Here is a 17,196-nt window from a genome sequence, read left to right as displayed (position 1 = left end):
TTGCTTCCATCTTCCAGACACTACTCTTACATTTTCTCGTCAAAACAATAAAAAATAAATAATGGTATCTGATCTAAAGTTGTAGTCCTTGCTTCCTTGGGAAAAAGAAAACCTGATCAGTTTAGAAGCAAGAGAGAGGCATTTATAATACATCTCATACAACCCCAGTTCCAAAGAAGTTGGGACAGTGTGTAAAATGTAAATAAAACAGAATGCAATAATTAGCAAATCTCATCAACCCATATTTTATTCACAATAGAACATAAACAAGATCCTCGGGCCTTCAGGCAGCACTGGATTAAAAACAGGTATGGTTCTCTACTGGAAATCACTGCATGGGCTCAGGAAAACTGTCTGTGAACACAGTCTGCCTTGCAATCCACAAATGTAAGTTAAAGCTGTATCTTGCAAAGAAGAAGCCATACGTGAACCGTGTTTTCTGGGCCAAATCCATTTGAAAAGGTATGAGGCACAATGGAGAACTTTTCTGTTGTCAGAGGAATCAAAATTTAAAATTCTTTTTGGAAACCATGGACACGGTGTCCTACAGACTAAACAGGAGAGGGAATATCCAGCTTGTTATCAGCGGACAGTTTGAAAGCCTGCATCTCTGACGGTATGGGGGTGCTAGTGCCTATGGCATGTGCAGCCTAGGTTTTAGAGCAACACATACTCCCATCCAGACAACTCTTTCAGGGAAGGCCTTGCATATTTCAGCAAGACAATGCTTAACAACATACTGCATCCATCACACCAGCATTGCTTTACACAAGAAGAGTCCAGGTGTTAAGCTGGCCTCCCTGCAGTCTAGACCAATAGAAAACCACTGTTAAGCAGCTAGAATTCTGCATCAGGCAAGAATGGGAGCACATTCTTCTCCTAAACTTCAGCAACTAGTCTCCTCACCTCCCAGATGTTTGCAGACAGTTGTTAAAAGAAGAGGGGCTGCTAAACAATGGTAAAAATCACCCACCACTTTTTTGAGATTTGTTGCTGCCATCAAATTCAAAATGAGCTAATACTTTCCAGTTTTAACATCTAATAGGTTGTTTATGTTCAATTGTGAATAAAATATGGATTGATGAGATTTGCAAATCATTGCATTCTATTTTCATTTATGTTTTATGCATTGTCCCAACTTCTTTGGATTTCAGGTTGTACCTAAAACAATAGAACTCTCAGTATGGATGTTCTGTCAAAACACATTCTTCTTTGGAGTTTTATGCAAACAAAGACAGTGTGTTTGCAGTGTTGGTGTACAATAATCTATTGTATAGTACCACTTTTTGATTTGGTTTAACATAATTTAACAGTTTTGTTCTTTTCAACAGGCTGTTGGAAGCCACTAAAGATGAAAGTGTAGTGAGGAGTCAGGATCTGTTCACCGTGGTGCGATACGTGTCCTACAACCCACTGGGACAGAGCATGGCCTGGGACTGGACCACAGTTAACTGGGATTATCTGGTCAATAGGTCGGTTCAGCAGAGCAACTACCATACATAAATAAATAAAATTTGACAAGCCAACAATCATACTGTTAGTCATTCTGTAAGTCAAATGTGACACAAACGTGCAGCCCTGGAGGACATCATGCATAAACCAATATTCAACACAGGTTTGTAAAAATGTGTAATGGCTGTGAAATTAGCTTTGACACGGAAACTGTGGACACAAACATTTTTTAAATTGCCATGTAATCATTCTAGGATGTGTTTAATGGATAACTGCTGTCTGGTGGGTAGAACAGTAACATCTACACCGCAGGACTACATAGTACTGTGTTAACAGATTGTTAACAGATTGTTAACAGATTGTTAACACAGACACAGACTGTTGATAAGATAAGACAGACCTACGACCCTTGCAGGTTGAACAGTGTTAAAAATATGTTGATACAAGCAAAAGCATTATATGCAACTTACAGCATGAAAGAAAAAACTTACAGTAAAACTACTGATGAATCACATACAACAGCAGCCAAAACTTCATACTGCACAGTAACTACACTTGTAATTGACTGAGAATGTTTATTTTTGGGGTACATGTTTTCTTTTTTGCGCATATACACCAAACTAATGTTAACTAACTAGTGTATTAATAGGACAGATATGTTAAGTCAGTAACATTGAACCTTTAAGTTCAATGTTAAGTTTAACTGCAAATCTGGAGAAAAGTAGTTTTGTTTAAACAGGATTGATGGAAGTGCGATTCAGTGGTAGTCTTTGGAGAGCCAAAGAGACCAAAAAACGGCCATGTAGCAGTGATCATTGCCTCCTATTAGCCCTAAAATCTTAGCCATAATTTCTGAAATGTCATATAATAGTGATTACAGCTCCTGAGACCTAATGACTGATGCTACTACTTAACTTTGTATTTCTAGGAAAGAAGTGGTATTATTGAAATGGCATTGAATTAGAATAAATTAAAGATCTTCTTTTTTTTCCTGACAGGTATACCATCAATGACAGGAACCTTGGTCGCCTGCTGAATCGAATCACCACCAGCTACAACACAGAGCTCCAATTATGCAAGGTTAGCACCGGCCAATAGGCAACTTACTTTGTCAGTAATTTGACATCTTTTAGCTAATTCACTTTAAAAGGTTTTGGTTTGGTAGCTATAAAGATGTCTTCACTATAATTTCCACAGTCTCTAGGATCCTTCTTGATTAAATGACCTACAAAAAACTTGTGTGAGTAATATCTACCTGCAGCAGGCCTAAATTCACTTTATGGGCAACTGTGGCGCAGGAAGGTAGAGTGGTCCAACAATCTCACAGTTGTGTTAATGGGTGAATGAGAAGCAGTGTAAAGCGCTTTGAGTGCCAATAGGTAGAAAAGTGCTATATAAGTTTTACCATTTATGTGCTGTCCACCTGCACCTGCCCACCTGCATCAAGGGTCAGCAAGCTATGGTTCCCAAGCTGCTTGCAGCTCTTAAGCACCTATTTGACTTTGTCAAAAACATGTCCTGGAAGAATTAGCTGCTTTTGAAGAATATATGAAACCAAAGGATCCCAATTGGCTGGATAATTAATACTTCATTATGAACATAACAAGTCACCTCAAAAGGCTAACAATGGATCCTTAAGATATTGCCCATTGAAAGACTATTCTCACTCAAAACCAAAACCTAACAATCTTGTGTATAAAAAAATGGAATGTTATTGGTGACAATGAGGTATACATTTGGTACAGTGGTATACTGGCCATCCGGCACACTGTGACAGATGCCAATGAATCTGGGGGCTGGTGGATCATTTAGAGTGCATATGAAAGGACAAAGTCTGGATTTTTTTGTTTGGGGGTCACAAACTACCCCAAACTAAGTGGGGTGAAGAGCTTAAAAATTGGCTTCTGTCTGCCACCAGAAGGGAGCTTAGAACTGTCTTCTCAACACTGTCTGTTGTGTTTGGAACACTGCAGCTTTTAGACAGTTCTACAGTGAATGAACAAATCCTTAGCTCTGCATTTTAGCAGCAGTGGTTTGGGAGGTATTGCAATCATTTACCAAGCATGGGTTCTTAGGTTCACCTCCTGCTGTCCATTTTTCAAAGTGTCCTTGGGGAAGACACTGAACATTATATTGCTCCTGGTTGGCTGCAAATGCTACATCACCCCGTTTGTGCCTGGAAATCATGGCCTCCCCTTGTAAAGCTATGCTCTATGATCTATGCCTCTATGTTAAAAAACATCAAAATCAATTTGCCACAATCCAGCTTATAAAACCCAGTCTGTGTTACTGTGTTACTACCTATAATTTGTAGGTTGGGTTTGTACTGGCATTTGGTTATGAATACTTGAATGTCATACGAATAGCAGCAAGTAGAAGTTAACAAGTTGTATTGTCCTGCATTTTTTCTGTTGGTCTTGTAGATGCAGCATTTCTTCAGTCTGACACCAGATGCTGGTGCTGGGGAGATACCCAGGCAGCAGGCACTGGAGACAGTGAAGAACAACATTGAATGGATCAGGAAGAATGAGAAAGAGCTCAGAGACTGGCTGGAAACCAATGTGCAATAACACACCACGAGGATAACAGCATCTACAGGGGCTGCTGATCTAAATAAACATTGGAAAATAGACAACAATAAAACAATTCCCACACTCTTACTTCCACTTTTGTTATTTAAATTTATAACAGCACAATTCATCATGAACTCATTGCATTTAATGTAGTTAACTAAAGTCTGCATTGCAAATTTGTGCCTGGTAGCATAATGTCAAGATCTTTTCTCAAGTGTCCAAAACTGTCACTATTACTAATGCTAACAATAACACATGCGTTATAAACAAGTACTCTGCCTGTAAAATGTAAGTGAACTCTGAAACTCATTGATTCTCCTGTACTTTATTGTTTTGCAGTTCAACCTTAAATCAGTTCTCCCATTAGGTTTGTATGGGCTCCAGACAAAGCCCATCCTCACAAATATTTTTTGATCTTCTGGTCATCAGTACAGCTGTAGCTTATGGTCCCTTTGTTTATTACATTTGTTCTCAATTAAATATATATTTTAATATTAATTTATAAAATAAATAATACATATTTCTCAATGGAATTAAGTTAACTTTCATGAGGCTAAAAATGGGGTGTTCTATCCCAACATGGGTGCATTATGGACTTGGCACAGTGAGAGTTTTCCCTTGTGAAAGTAGAATAGTAGCAAAATTATTTATATGTGTACAAGAATATTTCCTCATCAGCTCAGAGACTGCAGCCATGATTATAAGGCCCAACGATGTTATATAATTATGCATTCTTTAATATGTTGCCCTGTTTCCATGGGTACCTATGTTTCTGAGCAATGTTTCAGCAAAATGCCAACATAAGAGGTATTGTGCTTTTGTGTGTGTGTAATGTGGCTACTGTATCATTGCCATTTCTCATTAGGACTTTTTATAAGTAATCCCCATATTTATTAATCTGTTTATTAAGTAAATATTTGCCAGTAGTCAACTCTTGCAAACTCTTGCGTAGTTTGAGACACTCACCCAGCTTTACACACAGCCAGCTGTCTTGAGAACACTATAAGAATTAAGCTGCTTCAGCAGTAGAGCTTGAGCTATAGAATCAATTACAATCAATTACAATCAGCTACATTTTTACCAAAAGTGACCTTTGATCCTTTTTTTTATTAACTACATTTATACCTTAATGACTATAATCAGTGCTGTTTGAGTAAAATGTTGATGATCTGTTTGGTACTTGAGTAAAAGATTTAAAGTGGTACTCATAGTGGATCATTTTTAGGCTAATTAGTTGAGTATTGAGTTTGTGTACTTCCACAACCTCCATCAGATTTTGCTATGTAGCCTCAGACTGCTCAGAGTGGCCATGATGACCCTTGTCCCTAACGTTATTAAGACGACCAGTAGCTGATTGGTGTATGTTGTAACTACAGGATCGGCTGGCCTCTTTTACCATTGCTGAGTTTAACAGACAATAAATAGAGGGCATCAGGGCAGTGAGGTCAATTATCCGCTTCATTGTGCCAAGGTGTTGCCACAAGGGAATAAACCAGCTGTCTCTTTTAGGGCTATACACATTCTCATTGAATTTTGGTTATATCCAGGTATATTGCAGTCTGTGTACCTGAATCTAAATGCCTGTGTATCTAATGGTAGATCTGGTACAGCATCATGAATATTTCTATTGTTGCTTTGGACATTTTAGGTGCTGGATGTTATTTAACAGGCAATTGAAGAATTCACTATACACAAAATGACTTGTATTGTCAGTTTGTTATTGGTATAACTGAAATTCAATCTCTACAATGTAAAAGCAAGTCAATATTACACAGTAAATACCACTGCACATTGAGTTATTCAATGCTAAAATTAGTTACAGTACAAAGAAAAACAGACAGTGATTCATATTTTTTATCATAGCAATTTCTATTCAAAGTTTAAATGCCGGATTATAATAATACCGTGTAACACCAGAGCACTTTCATCTCACTGGGTCAGAGGCTGTTGGGAAGCTGCCATGGGAACATGGGTACTAATGTCAATTCGCTGCCTGGTTTGACATCGAATTAACCCTATGATGGCTCTTCTGAACCTGAAGGAAAAGATGATTTAGGTACCATCACTATTATTCGGCCAAAAACATTACAGAAAATAACACATACCCATCTCTTCCCCACACAACTTCCTTCCACCAGCATGTTAGAAGACGTATGCGTGCACACACATGAACAATTATTAAATGTTAATAAAGAAACACTTACTTTTTGTTGGCAATAACATAAATGCAGGGGTTGTAAAAGGTGGAGGACTTGGCAAAGAGGGGAGCAATGATAGCCATGGGGGCAGGTATAGTCTTGGGGTCACCAAAGGATGCCCAGAGACACACCAAAGAGTAGGGAGACCAGGCCACCAAGAACATGACAATCATCAATATGGACATCTGCAGGCCACAAACACAGCAACACAGCTGACATGTAACTATTGTAAATTCTTATTGAATATTAAAAAAAACCATACAAACCCTACAACCCACTGAAGTTGTGCTAACTAATGCTATACTTCCTGCATCTTAGAATTTCCCATTTGCAGTTACTTGGTGAACTATCTGAAATATTGATTAGAATCATGCCACAAAAAGACCCAAGTAATGGTTACCTTCATTTGAATGCTTTTCCCCTTTTTACTTTACTTTAAAGTACGTAACTTAAGATAGCTATAGGAATTTAGAGGTTGCATTTGAATACTGTATGACTTTAAGAGGTGAACAACCTTACATTCAATTCGTATGCTGCACATTGCTTTCACAAAACAGCCAACAGAACTTTGACTTCTCACTAAAATAATGACCATGTCATTGTGGCTGGCAATAACTCATTGACAGTACAATAAAGAATTAAAACAAGACATGGCTGACTCTTAACCTTGGTGACATCCATCTGATCTGACCAGTCAATGTTAATGCTGTCCAGGCAGTTGCTAGCTTTGTATCTCTTTACAGTGGTGGAAACATTATAGTAGCAGTAAAACATGATGGACAGAGGCACGACGAAATTCACCGCAATCACTGCCATGGTGTAAGAGATGAAGGAGCTGTGGAGGAAAAGCAGAGTTAATTAGTGAATATGTTATTATTAAATATTAAGTAATTACAAATTCTGTCCATTTAATACATTTTGATTTAGTTTTGTCCAAAGCTTGAAAATAATTAAGCCATTTTATTCAACCTTTTGTTTAGTAAAATTTTTTTCATAACTTATCTTAAATGTGAAGAGTTGAATCCTCCATTTTGTAAATACTTGATAGTCCTCCTCAGTAGAACCAATGATAGTAGTAAAAGCAGCAGTAGCAGAGTACTACTGAAATGGAGATTAGTTAAGACCAATTTTCATCTACATACCTACTTTTCTGAAAGATTCCCAGTGCTGATCATAAGGATCAGCTGATGAATCCAAAATATTTTAGGGAATTGTTATGAACATGTTTAAAATAAACACTAATTTTACAAAACTCTTGAATGTAATTAAAAGCTATTTAGCGCTTTAAAAGAGAACATCCAACATATGTGACTTTTGTGATGGACATGGAGGACATCTTCCCGGTAAGTCTTCCTTTCTGCTGTTCCCTTTCCGGGGTCACAAAACCAAGTCATCTGCCTCCATCTCACCCTGTCCTCTGCATCCTCTTCTCTCGCACCAAACTTCATGTCCTCTATCACTACATCCATGAATCTCGTCTTTGTCTTCCTCTAGACCTCCTGCCTGGCAGCATCCTTCTACCAATATATTCACAATCTCTCTTCTGGACAAGTCCAAACCATCTCAATCTGGCCTCTCTGATTTTTATCTCCAAATCTAACATGAGCTGTCCCCCAAAAGTCCTCATTTCTGATCCTATCCATCCTCGTCACTCCCAAAGAGAACCTCAACATCTTAAGCTCTGCTCCTCTAGCTCTGCCTCCTATTTTTTCTTCAGCCTTTCTCCGCTGTCTCTAAGTCGTACAACATCGCTTGTCTTACCACCTTCTTGAACACCTGTGCTTTCATTCTTGCTAATTCTCTTTTTTCCTACAGCATGCATGACACTTTTCTCCACCCATTGCAACCAGCTTGTAGACGCCTCTTCACATCTTTTCCACACTCTCCGTTACTCTTAACTGTTGATCCTAGGTACTTAAAGTCCTGCACCTTCATTACCTCTGCTTACTCTAAGCCCACCATTTCATTTGCCTCCCTCTCATTCACACACATGTATTCTGTCTTGCTGCGACTAACCTTTATTCCTCTGCTTTCCAGAGCAGACTGCCATTTTTCTAGATTTTCTTCAATTCAACTTTATTTATATAGCGCAAATTCACAACAAAGTCATCTGAATACTGTAAGGCACTTGACAGAATACAGTCAAGTCTATAAAGATGTATAGAGAAAACCCAACAATTCCCCCTTGAGCAAGCCCTAGGCGACAGTGGAGAGGAAAAACTCCCTTTAACGGAAAAACCTCCAGCAGAACCAGGCTCAGGGTGGGCGGCCATCTGCCTTGACCGGCTGGGGTGAGTGGAAAGTGGAGAAAGAAAAAAAAAAACACAAAATCAAGTAAATAAACAGGGTCCATGTCAGTAAACTGCAGCCTCAAGAAAATTATCAACCCTATTTAATGGTTTTAAACATACAGTAAATATTTAAGTCATCATGACCAATTTAATCATGATCCCAACAATTCCCCCTAGGCAAGCTCTAGGCAACAGGGTAGAGGAAAAACTCCCTTTAACGGAAGAAACCTCCAGCAGAACCAGGTTCAGGGTGGGCGGCACACTGCACACTGGAAAACACACAGCCCCAAAGCAAGGGACACCTGCAGAAAGGGACAGAGAGATGGAGACAGAGAAGGAGAAAGACAACTACGGGAGAAAACACAGAGTTAATGTAATACAGTGGTGACAATTGTGGTGTGAGAGGAGGAAAGAGAGGAACTAGAAAGGAGGAGGAAAGGAGGAAAGGAGCCCAGTGCATTGGGGGGTGGGTCCCCCAGCAGTCTAAGCCTATAGCAGCATGACTATAACTATAAGCATTATAAAAGAGGAAGGGTTTAAGCCTAGACTAAGTACAGTGGATGTCTGCTTTTGGGAATGTTCCGTAGATGGAAGAAGGCTGTTCTAGAGGTTTGTGTTATATGTGAGGTAAAGGTAAATCTTGGTCAAAAATAACCCCAAGGTGCCTTGCAGTAGTTCTGGAGGCCAGAATTATGCCATCTAGAGTAACGACAATGGAATGTAATATGTAATGCAATGGAAATTTATGGAATGTTTTCTCATCTCAGGGAAAAATAAAAAGCAAATGAAAAATGGCAGTTTTTAAAATACTGATTATGCAAAAAACAAAATCAGAATATTATATGTTAGTGACTAAGATTTAATACAGTGTTTGGATTTATACTAGAAAATCTACTTATCAGTGCTGTCTGGTGGATAAAATGTAATGGGAAAACATTGAGGCCATAGGCCTATGAGTGAGCAACCCATTGAGACAAAAAATTAATAACTAATGTAGTCCTCTTTTTAGTTCAAGTGCAACTTAAATGCAATTAGCTTATTTAGCCTAGCCTACAGTATGTGACCAAAACATACCTGAACACAAACTTGACTTCTGTCCGAATCCTACTCATTAATTTGGTTCTAATCGGTCCCATCAGGATTTTTTTCAGGGATCCACCCTATTACCTGGGACAAATAAGCAGATTCTGTAGAAACAAATATATTGTTCTTGTTACAGTCTCCTGCTGCACTTCCTGTTTTCCTTACTTTTAGTTTATAGTCTCTCTACTCCACTTCCTGTTCTATAGTTATTTTTCATTTACTTCACTACACCTCTTCAGTACTGATTGTTTTCGCTTGTGGATTAAGTAATTCTTTGATGGAAATTGATTGTTGAAACTGTCTTAAGCGTTAGGATTCTGCAATGGTTTATATTGGATCAAATTTTACTGTACTGATTGGAACTGGATACATATTGTGGCCTTGGACTTGTATGTCTTCAGGTCTTTTGGATTGTGGATTTTTTTTAAACTGTTGTCACCTAAATCCTGCGACTGCAGGAGGAGGTCCATCAATCCCACAGTTGTTGGTTTGATCCCCAGCTTGTCTGGTCACATGTCACAGTATCCTTGAGCAAGACACTGTACGCCAACTTTGTTGCTCCCGGTAAGTGTTGTTGGCCAGCTGCATAGCAGTTCCCCCATCGTTGTGTCATTTTGAGTGCGAATGGGTGAATAAAAAGGGGTGTAAAGTGGTTTGAGTGTCAATAGGTAGAAAAGTGCTGTATAAGTGCAGACCTTTTACCATTTACTCAACCTCCAGCAGTCTGACATTATTTCTAAAATCCTTGAAAAAGTAGTTGCAAAACAATTATCTGACCACCTTTACAGGAATAATTTGTACGAAGACTTTCAGTCAGGATTTAGAGTTCATCATAGTACAGAAATAGCACTGGTTAAAGTCACCAACGATCTTCTCATGGCATCAGATAATGGACTCATCTCTATACTTGTTCTGTTAGGTCTTAGTGCTGCATTCGATACCATTGATCACATCATTTTATTACCGAGACTGGAACATGAAATTTGGTTTAAAGGAACTGAACTAGGTTGGTTTAAATCTTATCTCTCTGATAGATTTCAATTTGTTCATGTTAATGATGCATGCAAAGGTTAGCTATTGAGTTCCACAAGGCTCTGTGTTAGGACCAATACTTTTTACTTTAAATGTTCTGCACTTATATAGCGCTTTTCTACCTATTGGCACTCAAAGCGCTTTACACTGCTTCTTATTCACCCATTCACACACACACACTCATACACTCATACACCGATGGGGGAGCTGCTATGCAACTAAGTTTGGGGTTCAGTGTCTTGCTCAAGGACTTCAACATGTCTTGACTTCGACATGTGACTGGAGGAGCCGGGGATTGAACCAACAACTGTGAGATTGGTGGACAACCGCTCTACCTTCCTGCGCCACAGTCGCCCTTTATAAATGTCTTCTTTAGGCAACATTATTAGAAAACACTCCATAAATTTCCATTGCTATGCTGATGATACCCAGCTATATCTATCTATGGAACCAGATGAAAAAAATCATTTAATCAAGCTTTAAGCCTACAAGACATAAAGGCCTGGATGTCCCATAATGTTTCACTTCTAAACTCAGACAAAACTAAAGTCATAGTATTTGGGCCCAAAAATCTAAGAAATATGATGTCCAACCATATCGTTACTCTAGATGGCATAAGTCTGGCCTCCAGTACTACTGCAAGGAACCTTGGAGTTATTTTTGACCAGGATTTGTCCTTTAACTCACATATAAAACAAATCTCTAGAACAGCCTTCTTTCACCTAAAGAACATTGCCAAAATTAGGAGCATCCTGTCTCAAAGTGATGCCAAAAAACTAGTCCATGCATTTGTTACTTCTAGGTTGAACTACTGTAATTCCCTACTTTCAGGATGCCCCAGTAACTCCCTAAAGAGCCTGCAATTAATCCAAAATGCTGCAGCAAGAGTGCTGACTGGAACTAGAAAGAGAGTTCATATTTCAACTTCACTAGCTTCTTTCCATTGGCTTCCCATTAAATTTAGAATAGAATTTAAAACCCTGCTTCTTAGATATAAAGCTCTGAACGGTCAGGCCTCATCATATATAGAAGACCTCATAGCACCATATCATCCCAGTAGACCACTTCGATCTCAGAATGCAGGCCTACTTGTGGTTCCCAGAATTTCCAAAGTTAAAATGGTAGGAAGAGCCTTTAGCTATCAAGCTCCTCTCCAGTGGAACCAGCTCCCAGTATTGATTCGGGAAGCAGACACCCTCTCTAGTTTTAAGTCTAGGCTCAAAACTTTCCTCTTTGATAAAGCTTTTACTTAGTTATAGTTATGGTGCTATAGGCTTAGATTGCTGGGGGACCTCCCTCATCCTGTCACTCTCGCCTCTCACCTCAAAATTGTAACTACTGTATGACATTAACTCTGTTTTTTTTCTCCTGTAGTTGTCTTTCTACTTCTCTGTCTCCCACTCGCTGTCCCTCTTTGCACCTGCAAAGTCCCCGGCTTTGAAGCTGTGTGTTTTCCAGTGCGCAGCTACCCATCCTACCAACCTGCCTTATGTTTTGTTGTTGCTTTTGTTACTCTTTTTCTTTTCTTCCTTCACTTTCAACTCACCCCAACCGGTCAAGGCAGATGGCTGCCCACCCTAAGCCTGGTTCTGCTGGAGGTTTCTTCCGTTAAAGGGAGTTTTTTTTCTCCACTGTTGCCTAGGGCTTGCTCAAAGGGGGAATTGTCAGGTTCTCTCTATACATATTTATAGTCTTGACTTTATTCTGTAAAGTGCCTTGAGATGACTTTTTGTGAATTGGCGCTATATAAATAAAGTTGAATTGAATTGAATTGAATTGACATTTTCCTCTGCCCCAACACCTGATCTGTCTCCCCATCTCCATTCCTCCCTTTCAATGTGTGACACATCCTCCTCCTGATCGGCTGACTGTTATCACATTTGTATCCCAGCTTGCTGTCCCCCTCATCTACTCAACCCCTCAAGACATTCTTATTAAAAATTGTCTTTCAAAATGCACACTCGTATTCTGTGTCTTACTGGGTCCATCCTTTAAACAATTATGTTACAGATGCAATATTGTGGTGTTGGGCAAAACGATTTGACGATTGCCCTTGATGTTCTCTAACTGAAGCCCCTAATAATGCGATTGGATGAAGTTACAACTTTTTAACCTCACAATACGTGCGGTATAGGCAGTATTTGGTTTTTCTTTATTATTGAAACAATTTGTAGTTCTTAAAACTAAATGTTACTGCATATGAGGTATTATCTTTTTCAACAACTCACGAATCATTCTGTCTCCAGTTGATAGTACATGTTGCTCCAGTGGGGTCAGGGGCATAACTAGCCCAGCCCACTATAGGCATGGAGGACCAGAACACAGCATTTAGCCATGCTGCCAGAATGAGAAGGTTGTATGATCGCACTGTCATTTTCTGCCCTGGGGAGAGAGATAGGATTCAAAACCAAAAATAGACTATCTTCTAGGTGACAAGAGGTCATTATAACTTAAAATGGAGGTGTTCAGTAAGTTTCACACCAATCTTTAATTAGAATTAATATTTTTACTATAATTTTGTTCCATTATTTTAACCACTTGTTCTGTTCAGGGTCACGGGGAGCTGTAGTCTATCTCAGCTGTCCTGAGAGGTGGGGTCCACCCTAAACAGGACTCACCCAACTGGTTAAGGCAGATGGCTGCCCAACCTGAGCCTAGTTCTGCTTGTGGTTTCTTCCATTAAAGGGAGTATTTCCTCTCCAGTGTTGCCTATGGCTTGCTCAAGGGGGAATTGTTGGGTTCTCTCTATACATCTTTATAGTCTTAACTTAATTCTGTACAGTGCCTGAGATGACTTTGATGTGAATTGGCGCTATATAAAGTTGAACTGAAATTTAATTGAATTTTAAAATGCATTTTGTGTAATCTGATCAGAAATAGACAGCTGAGACAGCCCATTACACTCCTTATACATGCATCTTCAAGATGTCCAGCAGACCACTTGTGTCCAGATTTTGTTACTGTGGCATCATTTCTACTAGGGATAACAAACCAAATGTAATAGAGTCATGTTAAAAAAAAATTGTTCATGCTACTTACATATATTAATAAGGATAACCTCAACAATTTCTAAAATAAAATGCCACAGCAGTAGTCTGCATACTTGTACATGCAAAAAGAATTGAGTAACAGTACATGAATACCTAAGTCGGGTCTGCAGATGCTGAGATAGCGGTCGAGGGCCACCACAGTCAGCAGGCCAATACTGGCCATGCCAAAGAAGATATTGAGAGCTGCATAGATCTGGAGACAGACACAGACAGAGAGGTTATGAAAACTGCCTGTTCAAAAGTTGCCAAAAAAAATTGGCTAAAACCAGTGTATTTGCTGTGCATAAAATTTCTAAAACATTGAATTCAACTATACCTTATTGGTTTAAAACCTTATCAATGGCTCATTTCAGACATGAGAAAATGATTGTACTGATTAGGCTCCAGCCCCCCACAACCCTGAAAATGATAATTGTTACGATAATGGATGAATGGATGCATATTAATGAAACATTATTATTGATGCAGTAATGTATACACTTTATTGTTGCAACTGGGAACAATGTAACTGGTTTTACCACCTCAGACTCTTTTCTCTCTCTCTTTTCTACCTATTAGTACTCAAAGCCCTTTACACAGCTTTGGTAATTTGAAAGTCTGTGTATTGCTGGGTAGCCTGTGACTTTCATGTGAGTCTTAGTCTGAATATCAACTATAGTTATTAAATTAATGTCTTAGAGAAAAGGTACAGTATTTAACTCTGATATGTCAGAGAATGAAAATACACAACTAATGCTCATAATTTCACCAAAGTGCAGCATTTAAATACATATACTTTGTTACTTTACACCACTAGGTGTTGACTGTTACATTGTTGAAAAAATACTACAGTACATTGCAAGATTGCCACCTTTCAAGTTCATCCATTAATTTCTATAGCAGTCTGGAATAAAATGGTAAATGGTCTGCACTTATTTTGGCCTTTTTTCTACCTATTGGCACTCAAAGCGCTATCCACTGCTTCTTATTCACCCATTCGCACTCACAATCACACACGCAGCTGGGCAACATTTAGCAGGAGCAACTAAGTTGGGGTTCAGTCGCCCCTTCATACACAGTGGTCAAGCCAGCTGCACTAATGTAGTATTGGTGTGTACCCATACACTAACCTCTATGGTAAATGAATTAAAAGGATCTTACAACAATTGGTGTTCAAAATAAAATTCAGACAACAGACAAGATTTGTCACTTCACCTGAGGGTTGTGGATTTATACCAATATTACTATATAACTTATAACATCTTATATAACAATGCAAATTGTAATTTGAATGTAGGGTTAACAACCCTATCCCTAGAGTCCTACATGTCCTTATAGATGATAATGTGGCAAACAAAGTCATTCAAAAGACCCCCACCTGGGAGTTTGGTTATTGACATTACACAAAGCTCAAACTACTCTGACGCAACTGTGGTGCAGGAAGGTTGAGGGTTTGTCCACCAATCTCACAGTTATTGGTTCAATCTACGGCTCTTCCAGTCACATGTTTAAGTGTCCTTGAGCAAGACACTGAAGCACCCAACTTAGTTGCTCCTGGTGAGCATTGGCCAGCTTATATAGCAGCTCCCCCATTGGTATGTGATTGTGAGTGCGAATGGGTGAATAGGAAGCAATGTAAAGTGGTTTGAATGCCAATAGGTAGAAAAGTGCTTTATAAGTGCAGATCATTTACCATCTACTCTGTCCAGCAGTCTGACACTTTCTTCTGTCTCCACACTTGGTCATTCTGGTCTTGATAACCCATTCTGGCTGCTCTCAGGTGATGTCAATGTCATTCTAAATCCCCCATTCTTCCAAATAAATTCTTTATTTTCACAGATAATTTGACCTTGTTTGATGTCTAATTATAAACCTGTCTCTCTGTATACATCTCTGTATAAATGCTTTGTCTTCATGCCTCTTCTTGGTGGCCTACGCCAGCATTAGAATGTTTTAGCATTATTATGCTAAAACCCGCAATTGTTTTCCCAGCTCTCCTTCTCAATGTAGAGTGTCACATGGGTCAATAATACCATGCAATAACAAGGACTGAGAAAAAATTAATCTGCCAAAATAATCACAACATGTGGCCTGCTATAGTTGCCAAAAGCTCAAGGGAATGTGCGTCATTTTGATCACAGCTTTAAGTTTTTGTGTTTAGCCCCTCAGAATAAGTCATACTAGCTAGACTGACATTGTTAAGGATTTAGAAAACAGGATGAGATGAAGAACTACAATGTTACTATTTGACTTGACCATTGCTGTGACTTTTCAATGTAGATGTAGGTAGTTCCTTAAGTGAAATAATACAGTGAATATCACAAATTTGCCTCAAGGAACATGTTACTGAAAGGCATACGACACCCTGTATTTTCAGATCCTTGAGGCATTAGGAATCTCTCCTCCAGGATGGGAAGACATGCAATAGACTTACAGAACATACCAACGTAATGAAATTACATTTGAAGGTACTGACTTTCTACATACCTGACAACCAACATAGCCAAATTTCCAGCTGCCATGGATGTCCGAGGCAGCTGACATGGGGTAGCCAATACCAGCCACTCCAATGTCAGTAAAAGCAAGGTTGATTATAATGAAGTTGGTGGCAGTACGGAGCTCCTTGAACTTTGCAAACATCAGTAACACCAAAATGTTGCTTGCTAAACTGATGACACCTGAAAGGGGAAAAGTAGCAGTGTCATGTCGGATAGTGTGGCAGGTAAAACTAACCTACAGCACAAACAGTATAAAAAATCCTACATAGATCCTAATATCATATCATAATCTCTAAGGAATAAAGCTGTTGTTACTCTGGTTGCTATAAATTTAAATGAAGTCAATGTTTCTTTCATATACACTGTGTTATATTATCAGGTCCCTGTTGCTGACTACATACGCTGCATATGCCCATTGGAGAAATGTACGATGAAATTAGATTTACAGTAGAAAAGATTACTTAAAGGATTATTATTAAGATATTATTTATGGAATTGTATCACAATAATTGTTGGACAGAGGCATCACTAGTGTGAGGCACTTTCCAACTGTTCCTGCTATGACAAGCGCACCATTGTTAGTTTGAAATGTGTGACCTGTGTGGAGTATGTTTAAATAAGAATTTTTTTTAAATAATACTGGAATCTGATATTTACAGTATGTATAAGGCTACATTGACAAACTATGGAAAAGACACAATACTCATCTCTTCATCTCTTAGTCTATTGCTTGGCCTCAGTTTGTTACCTGCAGCAATAAGATATCCAGCCACTATGTTGTGTTCCAGTTGGGTAAAGGCACTTTTTCCTTCGTAAGTTGCAGCATTTTCTGAAATATTTATTCCAGAGTCCATTCCCATTTTTTGACTTGTTCCAAAAAGAAAGAAAAAATATACTCAACTAAAATAAATAGCTTTTTATATTGATAGTCTTAAAGGAAATGATACACAGAAGTTAAAAAAAAAATTGAACAAAAAACACGTAGAGTCAATACTACAAAATGCTACTTCCATCCAAATTCTGTAGAGTACTGTGGACTT

The 17,196-nt window shown here is 38.7% G+C and overlaps 2 protein-coding genes across 2 annotated transcripts in view; one reads left to right on the top strand and one right to left on the bottom strand.

Annotated features, from left to right (window-relative positions):
* The window catches only part of enpep (glutamyl aminopeptidase), a 32,080-nt gene extending 27,968 nt beyond the window's left edge, over positions 1 to 4,112 (top strand). Inside the window, exons 18-20 of the mRNA XM_067495493.1 lie at positions 1,332 to 1,472; positions 2,451 to 2,532; positions 3,876 to 4,112. Of these exons, the coding sequence (XP_067351594.1) occupies positions 1,332 to 1,472; positions 2,451 to 2,532; positions 3,876 to 4,022 (370 nt within the window). The 3' untranslated portion in view covers positions 4,023 to 4,112. The remainder of the gene's footprint in view (positions 1 to 1,331; positions 1,473 to 2,450; positions 2,533 to 3,875) is intronic.
* Positions 4,113 to 4,851: 739 nt separating this feature from the next.
* Positions 4,852 to 17,173, bottom strand: rrh (retinal pigment epithelium-derived rhodopsin homolog). Its single transcript, XM_067495494.1, has 7 exons — positions 16,905 to 17,173; positions 16,146 to 16,336; positions 13,773 to 13,872; positions 12,858 to 13,011; positions 6,890 to 7,058; positions 6,230 to 6,408; positions 4,852 to 6,060 (listed from the first exon to the last, which is right to left on the bottom strand). The coding sequence occupies exons 1-7, from the start codon at positions 17,014 to 17,016 to the stop codon at positions 5,955 to 5,957; spliced, it is 1,011 nt and encodes a 336-aa protein (XP_067351595.1). The 5' UTR covers positions 17,017 to 17,173; the 3' UTR covers positions 4,852 to 5,954.
* Between the last annotated feature and the right edge of the window lie 23 nt (positions 17,174 to 17,196).

Source organism: Channa argus, unplaced genomic scaffold (genome assembly GCF_033026475.1).
Source record: "Channa argus isolate prfri unplaced genomic scaffold, Channa argus male v1.0 Contig023, whole genome shotgun sequence".
NCBI classification, from domain to species: Eukaryota; Metazoa; Chordata; class Actinopteri; order Anabantiformes; family Channidae; genus Channa; species Channa argus.
The sequence above is the reverse complement of the archived record's forward strand: the minus strand, read 5'-3'. Positions and strand labels throughout refer to the sequence as shown.

Bases quoted from the DNA above. Each gene is read 5' to 3' on its own strand.
- rrh (XM_067495494.1), bottom strand. From the start codon at position 17,016: ATGGGAATGGACTCTGGAATAAATATTTCAGAAAATGCTGCAACTTAC. The intron at 16,337-16,904 runs GTAACAAACTGA...TTCCCCTTTCAG, and splicing joins TGGATATCTTATTGCTGCAG to GTGTCATCAGTTTAGCAAGC. The intron at 6,061-6,229 runs GTAAGTGTTTCT...CTTTTCCTTCAG, and splicing joins TATGTTATTGCCAACAAAAA to GTTCAGAAGAGCCATCATAG.